At 35.9% G+C, this 18,153-nt stretch overlaps 1 protein-coding gene across 1 annotated transcript; it reads left to right on the plus strand.

Annotated features, from left to right (window-relative positions):
* The first annotated feature begins 8,237 nt into the window (after positions 1–8,237).
* On the plus strand, positions 8,238–11,924 carry LOC120108655 (BTB/POZ domain-containing protein At2g46260-like). Its single transcript, XM_039122323.2, has 5 exons — positions 8,238–8,568; positions 9,797–9,900; positions 10,066–10,129; positions 10,207–10,483; positions 10,617–11,924. Exons 1-5 carry the CDS (start codon positions 8,352–8,354, stop codon positions 11,404–11,406), a joined length of 1,452 nt encoding a protein of 483 aa, XP_038978251.1. The 5' UTR covers positions 8,238–8,351; the 3' UTR covers positions 11,407–11,924.
* Positions 11,925–18,153: the final 6,229 nt, after the last annotated feature.

The raw sequence follows: 18,153 nt of genomic DNA on the forward strand, positions 1-18,153 counted from the left end.
TTCTTATCATGAATTGATTATTAATTTTGACAATGATATCATTCCCAAATATCTACCTATGGATATTAAAAAAAATAAAAAATATATGAGCAATCTTTTATGATGCATTAATTTCATCATTAATATTCTTATATTTGGTAACAAAATTATATTTCATATCAAACATATTTCTATTTTTTGGCAAGGACAACATTTCATTGTTGAATAATTATTTATTTGTGATGTCTACAGTTTTGTTGCATAATGTAGGCTATTTAGTGAGAGAATAGTATTTCATCATGTATTTTAGTATATAAATTTATGATGCAAATTATTTTTGTTGCAAATTATCTAATTAACTTTTAGTAATGACAATATTATATAGTTAATTATATTTTTATTGGCAACATATATTGTTTTATTGCTGAGTACTAACTATTTAATGATAATTTAGATTTTATCACCTATACATCATTATACAACTTTTATTAAGAAATAATTTTTCATTGAAAATTATTTATATATTTTAGCAATGATAGTATTTTATTGTTAAATATATATTTATTAGCAATATATGTAGATTTGTTGCAAAATAATGGCTATTTAATGACGAAATGGATCTAGTCACGTATACATCATTGTATAACTAATAATTTTTTATACTAATTATTTATAATTTATTTTTTGTGATAAATTATTTTTGTTGCAAACTAATTTGGAGTTTCTATTGCTAAATGTGAGATTGATTTTTTTTCAAACATATATACTTCAAAATATTTTTTATTAATTAATATTAAATATATCCAATATATTTTAGATGTAACGATCATATATTGACTATTATATTTTCTAAATATACTTAAAATACTTTTACCAGCTTAAATATGTCATTCACAACTTCATTCAACCACAATCTATTTGCTAATAGTTTTATATACACTAGTGATTATTAATTAATTAAAAGTGTATTGCAAATAATTTATTAATAAAGGGGGTGCATAATATATGTCTTTTAACAACTTTCATTGAAATAGAATCTTTATTGCTTATTAGTTTTTAGAGGGATAGTAAATTTAATGAAATTGATTATATATTATATTTTATTAAAAAAATTTGATAGGTTAAGTATGCTATTTAACTCAAATCATTTGCTAAACAAGTTATATGAGTCAATTTAGCTTTGACGATTAGATAACTATATGTTAGGAACGAAGTCTAGTATCAAATTTGCCAGAGTAATCTAAGATGTAATAATGAAACTTGCATGAAGACCGCCTTAACCAAATTTGTGTTAGTGATCCAACCTATTTTATATTAAAAGTATATAAAAATTAAGTTATTTATATAAAATATGAAATATAAAGTATTAAAACTTTTCTTTATTAAATATCATTGTTTCTAGTTTACAACATGAACAAAAAGAATCATAAATTATCTATTTTTAAAGAGCTTTAGAAAAATATATGCGATTATAAAAATATTATTCAAATAACTAATCATAATGAATTATTAGTGAAATATAAAATGCTATAATAAATTTGTAATGAGGATATTTTGGAACATAAATAAGTTTTGAATAAGTATAATAAACCATAACTTTATATTACAAGCTAAAGTGCTCATAGTGGCTAAGTGGTAGGTAGCAAACCAAGATATCTTTGATTTGATCCCTTGTATAGGTGTACGCATTTTGTCATGTACTTACTTTTAGTGATCTCACAAAAAATATTGAATAATATTGAATATTTTATGACAAATTATTATTTTCATCATAGATTATTTTAATGGTGAGGAATTGGCTGCAAGCCTTACTATGGAATTTTTTTCCTTGCTAAATACATTATGTGTCGAAATTTATTTGGTAGCAACAACTTTTTTTGTGGCTAAACATATAAATTCTTGTAGTTATTTTATTGCCCTTCATTCATAACCAAAATACGCTCCAACAACATTGTAAAAAGAGGTTTATGTTTTGTAATTGTATTAGGGAAATCCTTTCATCCCTTCCCCCCATCTCGACCCACACTAATCAAAAGGGAACCAACCCTTCAATTGAATTTATGGGAATTCGAAAGGCATTAGGAAGTTGATTGTGGTATTATTCAAGCCTTGAAGAATAGTTTGTTTGGATTCTTTACTCCGATGTCGAAAGGTATCCATTCCTTCACTCAAATGTCAATTAGTTTTCTCCTTCAATTTGATGATTTACATTCTACTTATTGGTTTTGTTGTAGATTAGCTTGATTTATAGGGTTAGTTTTAACAATTTGTCTAGTAATCATTTGTTCAAGCATGCATGGTGTTCAGAATATTAGTCTTTAGAATTTGTTATATGTTTGATGTTTTGGATGTACAATATTGTGTGTTGGATCATGAATTATTTGCATGTTATTGGATATGTTTATTTTTGGTTGATGTTTGGCTCTTTTTCTTGTATGGTAAGCTCAATATCATGTTACATAGGATCCCTATTTCTCTATGCTTTGAAAATATGTGCTTGAAATAATAGAGTAGTTCATCTTTTAGAAAAGGATATTGGAATAGGTTACATTCTCGTTTATCCCATGATTTCTGTCCACAAATCTTTCTTTTTGTAAATCATCCACAAATTATTCAATGCTAAGTTGATTACAAATTGCCACATGTTCCCTAAACTGTTAATTATTGCATTGTTTGATGATAAAATAATTTAGTTATGAGTTTGCGACCTTCCTCATATTTTGTTGAATTCTTTGTGATAAACTAAGTGCCATGAGTGGTATGTGGTCTCTATTTTCTTAACTATTCTTTATGCTTTGTACTATTAAATTCACAAGCATAGACAGTTATAAATTCATTTTGAACTTGCACCATTATGGGTGCCATAAATTTCTATAAAATTGTAGTATAGTAGGAGTTTTACTGACCAATATGATAATTGTGATCCAGATGAAATAAGATTGATTGAGACTGAGAACTTAACATGATCCAATCGAGAAGAGAAGTTTTTCTTTAACCTACTTAACTCAAAACTCTCAAAAGAAAACTCTCAAAAGTAGGATTAGGTCCTCTTTTCTCTTATTGGTGGTCTAGAAAACTAAAGTACATAGCATTTATTTATAATGGTGAGGTCCACCCTTATACAATTTAGGTTGAATTCTTCTTTCTAATTTTAGTGAGACTCTCTTTTCTAAAATAAACATCAACAGTAGAAATTTTCTAAACAAAGCTAAAATTTTTAAAGAGGCAGATCTCGACTTCTACATCAACTCTGCCTTCTGTCGCTTTTCTGATTCTTCTCAGATAGAGAGTTGCACCGGTTAAGTTCTTATCCAAAAAGAAACTTTTATTTTAACTGGTCCATTTCAGACCCAAACGATAGAATTTGGGCTCAATCGTTAGGGGTGTCGCCCCCTAAATTACAATAGAGGTAATTTTATCATGTTAATTGTAGGGTGATCACACTTTCTTCATGTTAAACTATCAAACACAAGAATTACAGTTGTAGTTTTCATATACGAACAAGCTGAACAGGTGCTTGCAAATTTAGATATAGTATTTTTAGTTGTAGGTACTTGGGTTCTAGAAATACAATAATGAAATAGTCTCAAGCCATTAATGATGATGACCCTAAAGGGTTGATTTTGATAATACAAAATAATTGAGTTAGAGATAAATAATTTATTTTTTCGAAGTTTGATTAATTTCAGAAAGCCTTCAATTACTCTTAAATAAAGATCGTCTATCTGAAGCTCCACATCAAGAAATTGAACTCTAAAAAAGCAATGAAAATAATCCTTGGAAACTCACTTGTAAAGACAGAGAATTTCATTTTGAGATAACTCAAGAGTCAACTTCAAGCTTGCAACAAGTCGACCCTGGCACACTGTCATTAACTGATATGCCTTCATGAGCTGACTCCAGTAGAAAAGCGAGTCAACCCCCAAATGGCCATAGGAGAAAGAGAGAGAGCCAAAAAAATAATCGCTTTGGTGAGTCAACCCATGAGAATGACGAGCTGACTCTTATTAAATAACAGTCGGCCCCAGAAACAAACAAATAAATCCTTGAACAACCATAAAAAGTAGTAAAACTTAGTCTGTGGAATAGTCAACTCCTGAAAGTAATAAGTTGACCTCAGGCATCTAACGAGTCAACTCCTAAATTGAGAGAGCCTACTTCCCAATGGCTACAGTAAAAAGATAGAGCACAACAAAAACTACAACAAGTCCGAGATGACTCTTGAAGATCACGAGTCGATTCCTGAAAATCTCGAGTTGACCCTAGAAAATGGCAAGTCGACCCCTCTGCACCTTACAATAGTAATGACTAGTTTTTCTATGAGTCGCAACGGCTATTTTTATCTCACAATAGCTATTTTACTTATTTAACAGTTGGGAGAGTGTTCAAACCATCTCTAAGAGTATAAATATATGGGAACACCAAAGAAAAGGAGAGCTCAAGCACTACAAAAAAATCTGCTAAATAAAGAAAGAGAGAAAAAAAGAAGAGGGTTTCAAAGAGAAAATCATTTAAGAGCATTCAGCGTGAGCTAAATGATCGCATCTTCTACAATTGAGAGCTAGTGAAGCGCATTCAAATATCATTCAAAGCCAACCAATAGAGTCAAGTTCTATTTATTATTGATGTATTTACTGTTTAGGAGCTATACTTTTTATTCTTGCACTTAATTCTTTTTATACTTTGTTGTAACAAGTTTCAGAGATTAAAACTTAAGAAAAAGGTCCATCCAAACTAGAAATTGGATTATGAAAGTTTTGATTGATTATTTGGAAAATCAACTAGGTTGATCGTGAACCCGTGTAAAATAATCAATTAAAGATTTTGGTTGATCGCTTGGAAAAATTAACTGAGTTTGGTTATGAACCCAAAAAACAACTTTGCTATAATCTAGATTATAGATTATAGTTAAATTTTCAAGAAGAAAGTCTTGAAGAGTGGACATAGATGGAGGGTTGGCATAGAGTAGTAAAATCAGAAGCTCGGAATTGCTGTCTATTGTCTTTTCCTTATATTGTCAGCAGTTAGGATCTTGTTATTAAAGATTAGCCAGTTAAACTTTTGCACCTTCTTAGGAATCAGCACTTTCCAATTAACCCTAGAAAGTGGAACAAAAGGAAGGCATAGAAATTTTTAACAATGACTATCGTGGACGGAGTCAACTTCCATGAAATATTATCTTCATTGGTTTAAAGAGATATAGTGCCAAGTAATGCTGTAAACCTTAATAATTCTTCTATGTTGGACATTAAAGAAAATTTAGTAGCCATTTTACTTGAATCAACGTACCTGGCATCCTACTAGGCATTTTTTGTGCCATGGTCAAAGAGATAACAAGTCAATAGTCTAAGTCAAGTATCATGGCAAGTAAAAAGTCACATGAGTTGAGTCATTTAGTGAAGTAAATATTTGAAGTTGAACTGAACCTCCATTTTCTAATTGATGATAATACCAATCAATTAAAACATTGATCCTACTAAATAGACGAAAGGAATCCAAAGTGAATTAGTTCATTAGTACCTTTTGAATTTATTATTGGAGGATTTGTCATATTATCTATATTATTGAAAAGCAATTTTGGCTCTCTCATCGTCGTATGTAGTGAGAAGCCGGTTTACCAAAAAAAAAAAAAGCAATTTATGTGCACTGGGCAGTGAGACAAATTTATATGAACTTATTTCATCGCACATGCATTCGTATGTGTCTGCATTGAATAGAAAAATAATTTCTGGAAAATAAATATCATGAACCTATAATTTTTAGGTTGCAATTATATACTGGTCAAGGTTGGATGTCAAGCTTGTTTATATAGCGGGTATCCTTTTGGGAATTCACTTGAGAAAATTGTATAAATAATATTGGTGATTAAAAAGTATAAATACATATCTATAATATCAGTACCACTACAAAGTTTACCAAAAGACATGCCTTAGAAAATGTTTAAAGAGCTTTGTGAAGCCTTGACGAGTAAAATATGGCACAACATATATAGGGCCATATAAATTGGTGGAACAATATTACATTTAGTCGTAACACCAAATTCTTGGCATTTCCTTCTTCAATTTACTAATGTGATATTTTGAAATTGATGAAGCAGAAGTTGTTCTACTTTTCTTCTGGAGTTTATATATATATATATATATATATATATATATATATATATATATATATATGCTTTTCTACCAGTCAGAATCCCTATCTTCTAATGGGGACATTGTAGATCTGCTATTGATTCAGATGATGTCTAAGCTCTTTCATGTGCTAAGAATTGCATTAGCCTGCTGACAAGAACAATAGAATGGTCACTTTCCTGCTTCATTTGAGCATCCTATAGAAATACGTTGGGTTGATCTAAGTCACTAAGGCAATTGAAGATTACTTACAACCCTATGACTTAATCAGATCTTATTATTAGAAATTTAACCTTTTTTGGTTGCACAACATTGGATTCGAGCTATAACATTGGACACTAGGCCAAGTTTAGTTGCATAATATTGTATCCAAACACGACAAAAAAGCAATATCTAGTAATATTTATTGTTGATAGTAAGAGTGGTCTATAAGTCAATAATGAAATGTAGCATTTCATCTAAATGACGTAGATAATATTTTCCCTTAAACTACCAAAATTATTGTATTAATTTGGTCTGTTTCAGGTTTGATCATGATCCAGGAGGTAGAGTTGATATAAAAGTCGAAATCTACCTTCTAAACAATTTTAACTTTTTCTACTTTATTTCCACTAATAATTTCTATTTTAGGAAAGGAAATTCTATTAGAATTATAAAAAAAAATCCGACCCACATTGTGCAGGGCTCTAAAGAATATGATAGGTCATGTCACGTGGCTGACCAGGTTGATGGATTTGGGGCTTGATAGAAGTGGAATCAAAGTGAGGTTGTTGATAGTAGGGGTCCAAGGAAGGATGAGAAATACCACAGTGAAGGCTAGTACGACGGGTGGTCACAGCAACACTAGTCCAAGATCCTCTACTAAGGTCAACTTGGGTCCACAAAAAGAATATCTAGGACCCTCCTACTGGTCTATTAAACCACGCAAAGAGAGAGAAACAGAGTAAGAGAAAACAAAAAAAGAGAGGAAAGAGAAAGAGAGGAGAGAGGAGAGAGAAAGAAGAGAGGGCTCTCTTCTTCTTCCCAAAAATAGGAGAGTGCCCACTCTTCCTTTCTTCTTGGATCAGGGGTGACGACCGCCAAGGTAAATTTGTATTGGTGGAAAATTCTAGTAATTTGAATTTTTATATTTGGATCAGACTACTAGAGCTTTCTCATAATTGTTAGGGACGGCTGGAGGATGTACTTTCTTATTTATATATATATTAGGATACATGCGGACATATATTTAGTCCCATATAATTGGTTATTTGCTAGGTAGATTTTGTGTGCTCATACAAAATCAAGAAACTCAAATAATACCTTTCGACTAGTTTTTTGGGTGAGATATTGAGTTGTTACAAATGGTATCCAAGTAGATACGGCCATGGGCCATGTGAACTAAGAAACACTGTAGTACGGGCTCACTGAGGCTAACGGATCGATTGTGGTGCTTGTTATTAGATATGAATGGATTTAGACTCTTAGCCTGACGAGGACATCAAGACTTAAACGGAAAAAGTATGTTAGAACTCGCGCGGCCGTGTGTTTAGTCATACATAGATTATTTGCCAGGTAGATCTTGGATACTTATACAGAATCAAGAAACTCAAATAATATTTTCTAACTAGCCTTTTTAGATGAGATACTGGATTATTACAATATTTGCAATTAGACTAAAGTTAAAAACAACAAGAATTCTTAATGGCTTTGCCCAAAAAAAAAAAAGGGCAAACACCCAGCCATAAAAGCGAAGGTAGTTAATTAAATAGCTTAATTAATATAGTCACGAATATGGAATTGACATCTTCATGTTTCCCAAACCACATGCATCACACATGCTAGTTCTCCACCTGGAAACCAAAAATTTTGAAGTACCTCCAACCATGCAGCGCTGTTACAACTATTTTGGCTAATGACACCCTCTCAATGAAGTTTACTGCTACTATTTTAGGCAAAAATACCCTCAATGATGATCTTAGAAACCAGAGAGAGCAGCCCCTACACATCGCCATCGACACTATTCTCACATGCCTGTCACGTGCCAGCCACCTGTGAGGGAGTCTACAGTACTGTGGGGTTCTTCTGCGACTTTGGCGGACTTGCTTTCTTTATCTCCCCTACTCTTTTCCTCTCTCACGTAAGATACTCTCTCTCTCCCGTTCCTCCCTGCGACTTTGGCGGACTTGCTTTCTTTGTCTCCTCTACTCTTTTCCTCTCTCACGTAAGATACTCCTTCTCTCCCGTTCCTCCCTGAAACCCATGGAGGCCTTCCTGAGATCTAAGGAGTCTCCCTGCAAGAAGAGTGAAGAAGATGGAAGTCAGGCTCTGAAACGCTTCCAATCTCTCATCGGCAAATGCGAACTTCGCCATTGCACGGACAGTTTCCTCATCGTAAGGATTGCTAAACCACAATCTGATATCGCCACAGAAGATCTTCCGAAGCACGCAGCAGAAGAATCGATCAGCGTCAAGGAAGGTGATCTCTTGAACTGTATCCATTTCTTGAAAACAAATCGAAATGGACGTGTCTAACATTTGTTCTTCATGAGGAGATCCCAAGAAGAAAGAGGATTACTCTTATTCAGATAAACGTTCCCATTTTCGAGCAATTAGTTTTCTTTAATTTTCTTGAATATAGTTTGTTGGATGACTATACGGGGAAGTGAATGCATAGGTAGGAGATCTGATATAGGTTATATGTTAACATCCCAGAATTTTTCTTGGATATTGAGATTTTTGCGCGAATTTTGGATCCTGTAATCTGTTTATGTTGATTGTTTCTTGTCCCATGGTTTTGATCATGTCTTGTTTTAACTTGGTTTGGTGATAGATGATTAATGTAATTTTCTTTTTTATTTTTCCTGTTTAAGATTTACAACGGGAAAGAATTTTGCAAGGGATGGCTGTTGGTGAGCAATGCGTGGTTTTGAGAATCATTAAATGTCACAAATATTTATAACAATGATTATTATATTCATTAAGTTTCAGAAATATCAGAAATTCTAAGAATCAAGAAGTTATTAGTATCCACGGGAAGAAGAAGAACGAGAGAGACATTAGACCATAGGCATCTCATCAATATTGGATATATTTATCTTCAGCTTGGTGCATATTTGCATGCATTCAATTATTTTATGCTTCTGTATTCTCCAGTATGTTCCTGGTCGACAGGAAGAATATAAAGCAAGAAGCAGGGTTTTTCTGAGAAAGAAACTTCATCAGGGTTTGCTTAGCTATTTGTACTCTGGTGATGATACTTCCACAGTATGATTCAGTTGTACTTAAGCATTAACCTTTGTCTAAATTTTATGTAATTTTTGTTGAATTTCTGATCACGTTTGTCTTGTTGGTGATGTCTTGTGATGCTAGAATAGTTTTGATTTTTGCATTACGCATTGATCATAGCAAATTGACATGGGAGTGAAAATAATATCGACATATATTTAAAGTCACTGTGAATCGAATTTCAATTTCTAAGCCATATAATGCTGTGAATGGTTTGGCTCTGAAATTGCTGTCAACCCTTGCATTTAGTTATAAAGTCATTGATGGTCGTGCTCTGTTATTTATGAATAACAATTTAGAAACTGTTGACAATAGTTTAAGATTTGCATTAGTTGTTACTTATCAGCCTTCAATGCAGCACTATTTTTGCTATTGCTAAAGATGAACACAGTATTAACTGCATCATTATGTCATTGCAGGGAATGAAGCTTCTTTTAGTACTTACATCCCTATGATTTTGAGGGTTGTGGCCATCAATGTCAATTCTGATCTCTTATCCCAGAATAGCATTCAGTTCCTCAAGGTAGCAAGAAAACTTAGTCCATCTTTGTCCCTCATTGCCTTGCTTAATTCACTTGACCAACTTTTCTTCTACTTGGAAGCTTTTCATTCAAATGAACTAAATTCAGTTTCACTTGCTTACTCGTTGCCTCATTTGATTTACTCAAACAACTGTTCTACTTTGAAGCTTTTCAATGAAATGAAGAAAGAATCAAAAGTGGGACATCTAATTATTCAGATTGAAGCATCTGGTATCTCCTGAAAATTTTTTCTTTGAAGTTGATTTAATGCACCCTGTCGTCCATGTGACATTCTGAACTTGGCGCAGAGGAAGATGCCTTTGCTGGTCTTCTAGAGTGCATATACTTCCCCACCCAGTTTGAATCCCCATCTTCTTATGCAGAGATTGTGGATCTGCTATCGATGTCAGAAAAGTACCAGGCTCTCTCATGTGCTAAGAAATGCATCAGCCTGCTGACTGAGAGACCAGAATGGGCACTTTCCTGCTTTGAGCTTGCTGCAAAAGTGCACTGGGTTGATCTAAGTCACTTGCTGACCAAGTCAGTGAAGCAGTACTTTAATTACAACCCTTGTCACTTAATCAGGTAACACATATGTATCAATTAGTCTTTTTGAGTCAATTTATTTCCATTCATTTTTCCATGAATGACCGGGTCTTGATAAATATTATGAGTTTGGAAATAGCTGATTTACCTACCCATTGACTCTAATGGCTAGCCACAAGAATGAACTCCTGAAGCTACCCTTTGTTGGAATTGAGGCACTCTTCAGCGGCGTTGCTCTTGATGTGGAAACTGAGGATGTTATCTATCAATTCATACTGGACTGGGCTAAGACCCATTGCCAGAATCCAGAGGACTGCTGCTCTGCCAAGGAATTGCACCTTGAAAGCTTTATCCACTTCCCTTATCTGGCATGCCATAAGCTGGAAGAGGCGCTGCAATATGAATACTTCGACCGAGAATCCATAAACAAGGCTGTCATTGAGGCTCTGAATTTCAAGATCGGGGCACCATACCGCCGCAGGCTTGCCTCAGAAGGGTGTGACAGCAACCAATTTATCGAGCGGGATTATAGGCAAACGCCCATAAGGGTTATCAGGCTTTCAGCTTTTCAGCTTGAGTGTTGCAAGGTCTATTTCAGCCTTACAGAGAATGAAGTGTGGGAAATGTACCCAGAAGGCAGAAGAGAGTTTGAGACTTTTCGGTTTGGTCCTCATCTCTTCAGTCTAGTGGCTGCCTGCAGCAATGGAACAAAGAGACACTATTTTCAGTTAAGCATTACTGCTGAAGGGAACCACTCACATGAGGTGGTCTATGCCATTAAGTATGAGGTAATGTGCCAAGAGAAGTTTATGCCGATTGAAAGAGGCACTTTTGTAGGAAATGGAACTTATTTCTGCGACAACCTGTTCAACAAAAGCTGGGAGGATACTTTTACTGATGATTGCCGTTTCTTACTTGGTGGCATTCTTCACCTATGTGTGGAGATTACTTACTTCCAGTAAGATGGCTGACATGATTGTCAATTTCCTGCTAGGATTTATCCTCATTCCAAAAGGTACGTAGGATGGTAGCATCGCCTTCGATATGCTCAAATAAGTAGGCAATGTGGGAGGTGTTTCTAAAGATGGAGATCTTAGGAAGCTTTTAGTGTAATCAAATTACAGAAAACAACTTGCATTGTTTGAAATAGCATAAGAAGCAGTAGTGTAGTTCAAAATAAAGAAAACAGCTTGCATAGTTAGAAGTAGCATATATTATGCCTGTATTTGGTTTATCTGGAGTTCCATTCCTGCATGGATTGTGCAAAATATGCCAACAGCCCAATGAGAAATGCAGCTGAGAAATTGTAAATGCCAAGCAGGTTAACAGAGGTAATCCAACTTTTCTTAGCAAATAAACAGTGCAAGAAAATATGATCAAATGATTCTGAAGGTCCAGAGCAGAAGGAAGAGCCATCGATATTAATGCTCAGCTTTGGATGAAGACGGATTCTCTCTACTGTTTAGTTTGTATCTGTAACCAATCCAGAGGAAGAGTTTCACTTTGCACAATAACGCTTGCTCGGAACTTCTGCGCAACAATGCTTGCTCAAATTGACAGCACCATAACCATCCAATATTTTCCCTGCAAGTTTTTAGGGTTAGCTTTGCTTATTCAAATTGATAATCATACCATATGCTAATACTAGTGTTGGGCAGACACATTGCACATGAGAGAGAGTATAGTATGATTCCAACTTTGATAGATATATTCCAACTTCTAGCTAGGAGGAAAAAGAGAATCCAAATACTGGACTCGGTCCAATCTCTCTCAACCAAAAAGTAGCCCAAACACATGTACAACAGATTAACAAAGAGAAATTGAAAATGGAATTTCATATTTGGAAATCTAAAAGGAGTTGAAGACTTCATGAAAAGTGAAAGAATCAAGTGGAGAAACTGATTCAGGCCCTGTTTGGCAGAGCTTTTGGTGGGCCAAAAAACACTTTTTGATCCTCCAAAAGTACTTTCGGATGGAATAGAGATATTTGGTAAAAAAATTAAAATGTTGTTTTAGATTTGTTAGAAAGCTAAAGCAGCTTTTTAAAAGAAGCTCTATTTTGGATTTTCTTCGGAAAAACACTTTTAGCATGCATCGGAAAGCCGTTTTAATTTATAATTTTTTGGACCAAAATACCCATGATAAAATATTATAATTATTTCAAAGGTGTGAACATAAAAGAGAACCAACAAGCATAGCAGAATCAAAAACAAATACAGAGGGCGAAAATGGTTTGAATATTAGTATATTCATATATTTGTATCCATATTTTTTCAACAAATATAGATATGGATATGAATATTAAAACAAATATCCATATTTGTACTAATGGGATATGAACGCAAGTTGGATATTAGTTATACTTATATTTGTTATCTAAATACAAAAATAAATCGGATATTATTCAGATATAAATCAAATTTTTAGCTAAATTTAATAATGAAAAGTATCATAATCATAAAAGGATGGAAAATGAAATTATCATGTTGCCATTCTAAACAAAAATGCTAGTAAGTATACTGCAAAGTCAAAATCAAGGGAAGCTTTCCCGGGATTGGGGGTACCAAAATATACGTTTTGTTCCATAAGTTATGGAGGACGATTTGTGAGTATGTTCTTAAAGAAGATGAAAATCCTATAACTTGGGAAAAAATCTCACTCGTCACTAAAGAAGCAAATCCACAACCAAAACCCGAAGTAGGGATCCGGGAAGATAACCCAAGCTAGAGAAGCCAAACTGAATTTCAGCTTCAAGATGGTGTAAAAATTTTCTTAAGAAAACAAAGGTGGATGAAAGGTAAGCCAATCGAATGAAATTACAATCCATATGGTATGAATCTAAGACCTACCCTTCTTCTATTTGCTGCGGACTGTGAAGGAGCTAGCCTTCTCAGGTGCCTCCAAAACCCATTCTTCATATTCTAAACAGCTCCATGGAGTTAAAAATTGTAAGCATAAAAAGTTAAACTTATGTTTAAGAACTAGAAAAGTCTGCATCATGAGTCCACAAGAGAAAAGGAAGAGCCCCTATCAACAATGATTGGATTTATCCTACTAAATTGTGAGGAAGCATTGCACAGGTCAGAGAGAGAATATGATAGCGACCTATTTTTATATTGAAAGTATGAAGGTTCGGAATAACATATGAAAGTTTGGTTAGGCCTAGTCTTCTATCAGGCTCTTGCTTTCATCTAGTGTTCTCTTGTTTTGGATAGTCTTATTAGGTCTAAACTCCTTAACTTGCAAGAAGTACTCTCTCGCTTGATTTAACGAATATAGGTAGAGGTGACAATTTGGCACCAGATATCCGGAGGTGTGGAAAGAATAGCAGCAATAAGTGGAAAAACCATCAGAAAATGACGATTTCTTGTAGAGGTTTCTACAGAATGACCCCTTTGTTCTAGAAAATAGATCAAAATTATAGGTGCATGGGAGCATACTGATGGAATGAACAAAATACAAACAATTGACATAATATGGTCATGGATCTTGGGTTGTAACTTGATCATGCGCAAATTTGTTGATGTTGCACCAATGAAGTATCCTTAGTTGTTTCTACAATCTCATTGGGAACCTATAAAAGAATCACTTATCTCATTCCAACGAACGATCCTATACAACTCATCTATCTACTTTGATGTTCGATCATGAAAATAGTGACTCTTGAATGGGAAAAAATCATTGCGATGAAGGAGAAGAAATCAAAATTTAGATCCCATTTCTTAGGATACAGATTGGCAAGGATTTAATCGATATTGAAAAGCTTACAGCTTTGTTGGCACAGAAAAAACCTCTTGGATTAGAAAGGCCTATGTGCCGCTGAGCATGCCCATATTTACCACCCACTGTCCACTTCTATGCAAAAAAAAAGGTCTTTACCTTCTTTATAAGCCAATTATCAATTGTATAATTGGTCTTTGATGTACTGCTTTCAAGCTCAAGTCATTCTGTGATCAAAAGCTAGTCATAAACTCTTTTTGCAAGCTCACCCACAAAAGCCCCCTACTTAGGGATAATAAGTATGGGCAAGAAACCCCTCAGTCTGTGCACTAGGACCTTCGCAATAGCTTTATATGGAGTAGTGTAAAGGTTGATCAGTCGAAAGTGGCTCGGCTCCATAGGATCCTGCCTCTTTGGAATCATAGTAATAAAAGTATGCTTCCAGTCATGTGGCATCTTAGCAGTTGTGAAGAATTGCTGGACAACCTCCATCACATCCTGCTTGATGATATGCCAATACATTTTGAAGAAGACTGGAGGAAAACCATTCAGCTCTAGGGTCTTATCCTCGTCCAATGACCAAAGAGCCTCCTGGACTTCCATTACTAAGACCAGGTTAACCAAAGCTGCATTCTCCTCCTTCAAGACCCTCATCGATGGAGCCGGCTCACCGGCCAACCCTCCGTCGCCTGCTTGATCCGTCCACCTAGAGCTGAAGAACTACTCCAATACCCTCATGATGGCATCAGAATCCTCTATCATCTGTCCATTACTATCCTTGATACTACTAATTCTATTCCTCTATCTTCGGATGATTGTCGACTGATGGAAGAACCTGGTATTCCGATCCCCCTCCGTGATCCACTATATCCTTGATTTCTATCTTCAATGGACCTTCTACTGCCTAAGGAGTGAGTGATGCCTAGATAACTATACCCTGAGCTCCCCCTATTCTCCTTCAGTCAGACCCCCCTCCATTCTTTTAGAGATTGGAGATTGGCAATAGATGCTTTCATCTCCTCCACCCTCCTGAAAATGTTTTCCATCTCTTTCCAATTCTACCTGCGCAGCCGGCGCCTGGTCATTTCTAGCTTGCAGGTCACCTTGTACATAGCATCCTCCCACACTGACATCTGTCAAGCCTCCCTCACAACATCCCACAACTGATGATAGCACAGCCATATCTTCTCAAAATAAAAAAAGACTGCAACCCGGAGTAAGAGCTGAGGTACTAACCGAGACAGGGCAGTGGTCTGAAGTAATCCGGGGCAGGTGGCTGACTCGATAGTCCGGGCACCTCTAAATCCTGCTAGCCGTAGCAAATGCTCTATCAATCCTCTCCCACACTCATGTTTGGCCCATCCTATTGTTGCACCAGATAAATCTCATCCCGATAAACCCAAGGTCAACCAAGCCATTAGCCATAATGAAATCTTGGAACTCCCCGTCTTCAATCTTGTTGGTGAAGGCCTTCCCCCCTCGCTTATCCTCAGGACCATCAATATGGTTGAAGTCCCCTGCGACCATTGTTGGATAACCCTGTCGAATTAAATTGGTTACCTCACCCCAAAACACCATCCTCTCTCTATAGTCAGTGCTCACATAGACAATAGATAGAACCCAAGCAGGCTCATTTCCTTCAAAATTTACCATTATAGATTGCTAGTTATATTTGTGGAAAATATCAAGATTACAACTCCCGAGTATCTAAGTCACAATAATTCCATCCGACAGCCCTAGGATTCCACTGCTAACACCCCCAGGATGTTGGTATGGCCTGCCTCGTGTGCTGAAGACTTCCACCCGATAAATAGTTTTCAAACAACATGCACCTCTGGGTCATATAACTGCACCAATCTGCGGACAGCCGGACTAAAAGAAGGTTTTCCACCCCCCAACAATTCTATAGAAGCATCTTCATTCAATGTGTCGGGAAGGGAGGGACTGATCCATGCCCTTCAGCCCTGGCCCCACCACGACCTCAATCGCATCCTCCTCTGCCCGTGCAATTGGTTTGGCCCCTACAAGGCCCGCTGCAGCTGCTAAACCATCAACCAATGAGAACGCCCAACTGGGCCAAAGCAACCCAGGAGGGCACTATGTTCCCGCCCATGCCCTCCCGACTCATTAGAGGGGCCTCGACCTCTAGCTCCCTCCCAAGAGCAGAGACCTCCCTAACCACAGCAATATGGCCAACCTCGGGCCCTAGCACCCCATTCGAGCCAGTATAGGGGGTGACTGCTACCGGAGTAGGTGGCCTCCCCTCGGATTCCACCGCAAGGCCAACCTCTTGTGGTCGGGTGGGGTAGGGGGGGCATCGGACTCGCCCTGCTTGGCTTCAACATCTCCCGCTACTTCAACCCGAGTAGTCTGAGTATCGGCCACTTGAGACGCAAACGAGGGGCTTCTACTCCATAACATTTTTCATAATAATATACTATCCATCAAATTCATGCATCATGAATAATACCACACAAAAGTCATAAATATAGTAATTTTATAATTATTTTTAAATTTAAAAAAAGTAAAACATTACTTACGCTAAATTCAACTTTTCAAAAAATTCAAATATCATTTATAAATTAATTTCTTCCAAATCATTAAATTCAACTCGACTGCCAAGAACTAGGATTACATCTTTCTTGTGGCAGGGTCATAACACTGACTAATGCTCTTGCGGTGAGTTGCACATCAACTTGTAGCAAAGTCCTTCAAGACCGCTAGTATGCTAGTGGTATGTCACTTAATCTTGTATACAATCTTCAGGATAAATCATTTGCCAACGTATTAGCCTCCATTGGCAGAGTCTTCAACATAGTTTGGTTGCGAGTCTAAATTTGTTTCAATTCAAAACTCTTTTTTCTCAAAATATGTTCAGTATTCCAAATCAAAAGATGCGATATCAAACTCAATCAAATATAATCCATATCCAAACCAATACATTCAATCAAGAATCATATAATATTATAAAAAAGGGCATATAACACCATGCATCAAATTCATAAATCAAGAATAATTTGACTCAAAAAAATTTTATAATTTGCTGATAAATCTAGAAAAAGGTTACATTACTTACCTTATGAGCGTAATCCAACTAACATATCCAATTAATTATGAAAATTCTTCTTAGAGCTTGATATCCAAAAATTATATTTTTTCTTAAAATTGCATCATAATATATAAAAAAACTTAAATTCTAACACCCTCATAGGGTAGACCAAGTGGGAGTGCCTGACACTCCGGTCGGTCCGATCAAAGTGAAATCCATTGAATCTTGCAAGGGTTAGGACACAGATAGTTTAATAAAGATCGAGACGATCAAATCTAATACAGTTTGGCGGGGTGAGGGTGAGGGCTGATAGCCGCCCAACGACTATGGATCAGGGCCATTCATTAGGGTCAATTCAAAATTATTCTGAAGAGTTTCTACTATATCTAACTATCCTAAAGAGAGTAGAGAGAGAAAGTCTAGATAGAGAGTGAGTCCACTAGAGAGAAAAAGTCCAACAAGAAATAATCTTAGTCCGAGTTCAATCAAGAGTTTGGCTTTGGTTGTCAATGGCACGATCAACCTAGATCAATCCAACATGTCTGGCCATAAATCAAGAGAGAGAAACTATATAGAGAGAGAATAAGAGACAGAATAAGAAAAAGAAAGCGTGGGGAAGAGAGAGAAAAGAGAACAAGCTTTCTCTCTAACTAAGAAAGAGGAAGGAAGAGAAAAAGGGTGGTGGTGGTGGTGCCTAGGGTTGGGGGACCCACAATCAAGCAATAGGCGGCTGACGATGTCTAGTGGCGGTAGCACCAAAATGGATCAAAATAGGAGTTCCGACCCCTTAAATCATAAAAACACAAGGCAAACCCGGCAATTGGACTCCTACCAAGGCCATAAGCCATTGTGGAGAAACAAAAGGAGGCTTCAATGACAAACATCAACAACGAAGCCCACCAGAAACAAGGAAATATAGACTTCATTTATGAAAACAAAG

Source organism: Phoenix dactylifera, chromosome 2 (assembly GCF_051530095.1).
Source record: "Phoenix dactylifera cultivar Ajwa chromosome 2, Ajwa_hap1_PhDact_Kaust_v1.1, whole genome shotgun sequence".
In the NCBI taxonomy this organism is placed as follows: domain Eukaryota; kingdom Viridiplantae; phylum Streptophyta; class Magnoliopsida; order Arecales; family Arecaceae; genus Phoenix; species Phoenix dactylifera.

What these genes read in the sequence shown, in the direction of transcription:
- LOC120108655 (XM_039122323.2), top strand. Translation starts at nt 8,352, where the DNA reads ATGGAGGCCTTCCTGAGATCTAAGGAGTCTCCCTGCAAGAAGAGTGAA. An exon ending in ATAGCATTCAGTTCCTCAAG is followed by an intron (nt 9,901 to 10,065) that starts GTAGCAAGAAAA and finishes TCTACTTTGAAG; the next exon opens with CTTTTCAATGAAATGAAGAA. An exon ending in AACCCTTGTCACTTAATCAG is followed by an intron (nt 10,484 to 10,616) that starts GTAACACATATG and finishes TCTAATGGCTAG; the next exon opens with CCACAAGAATGAACTCCTGA.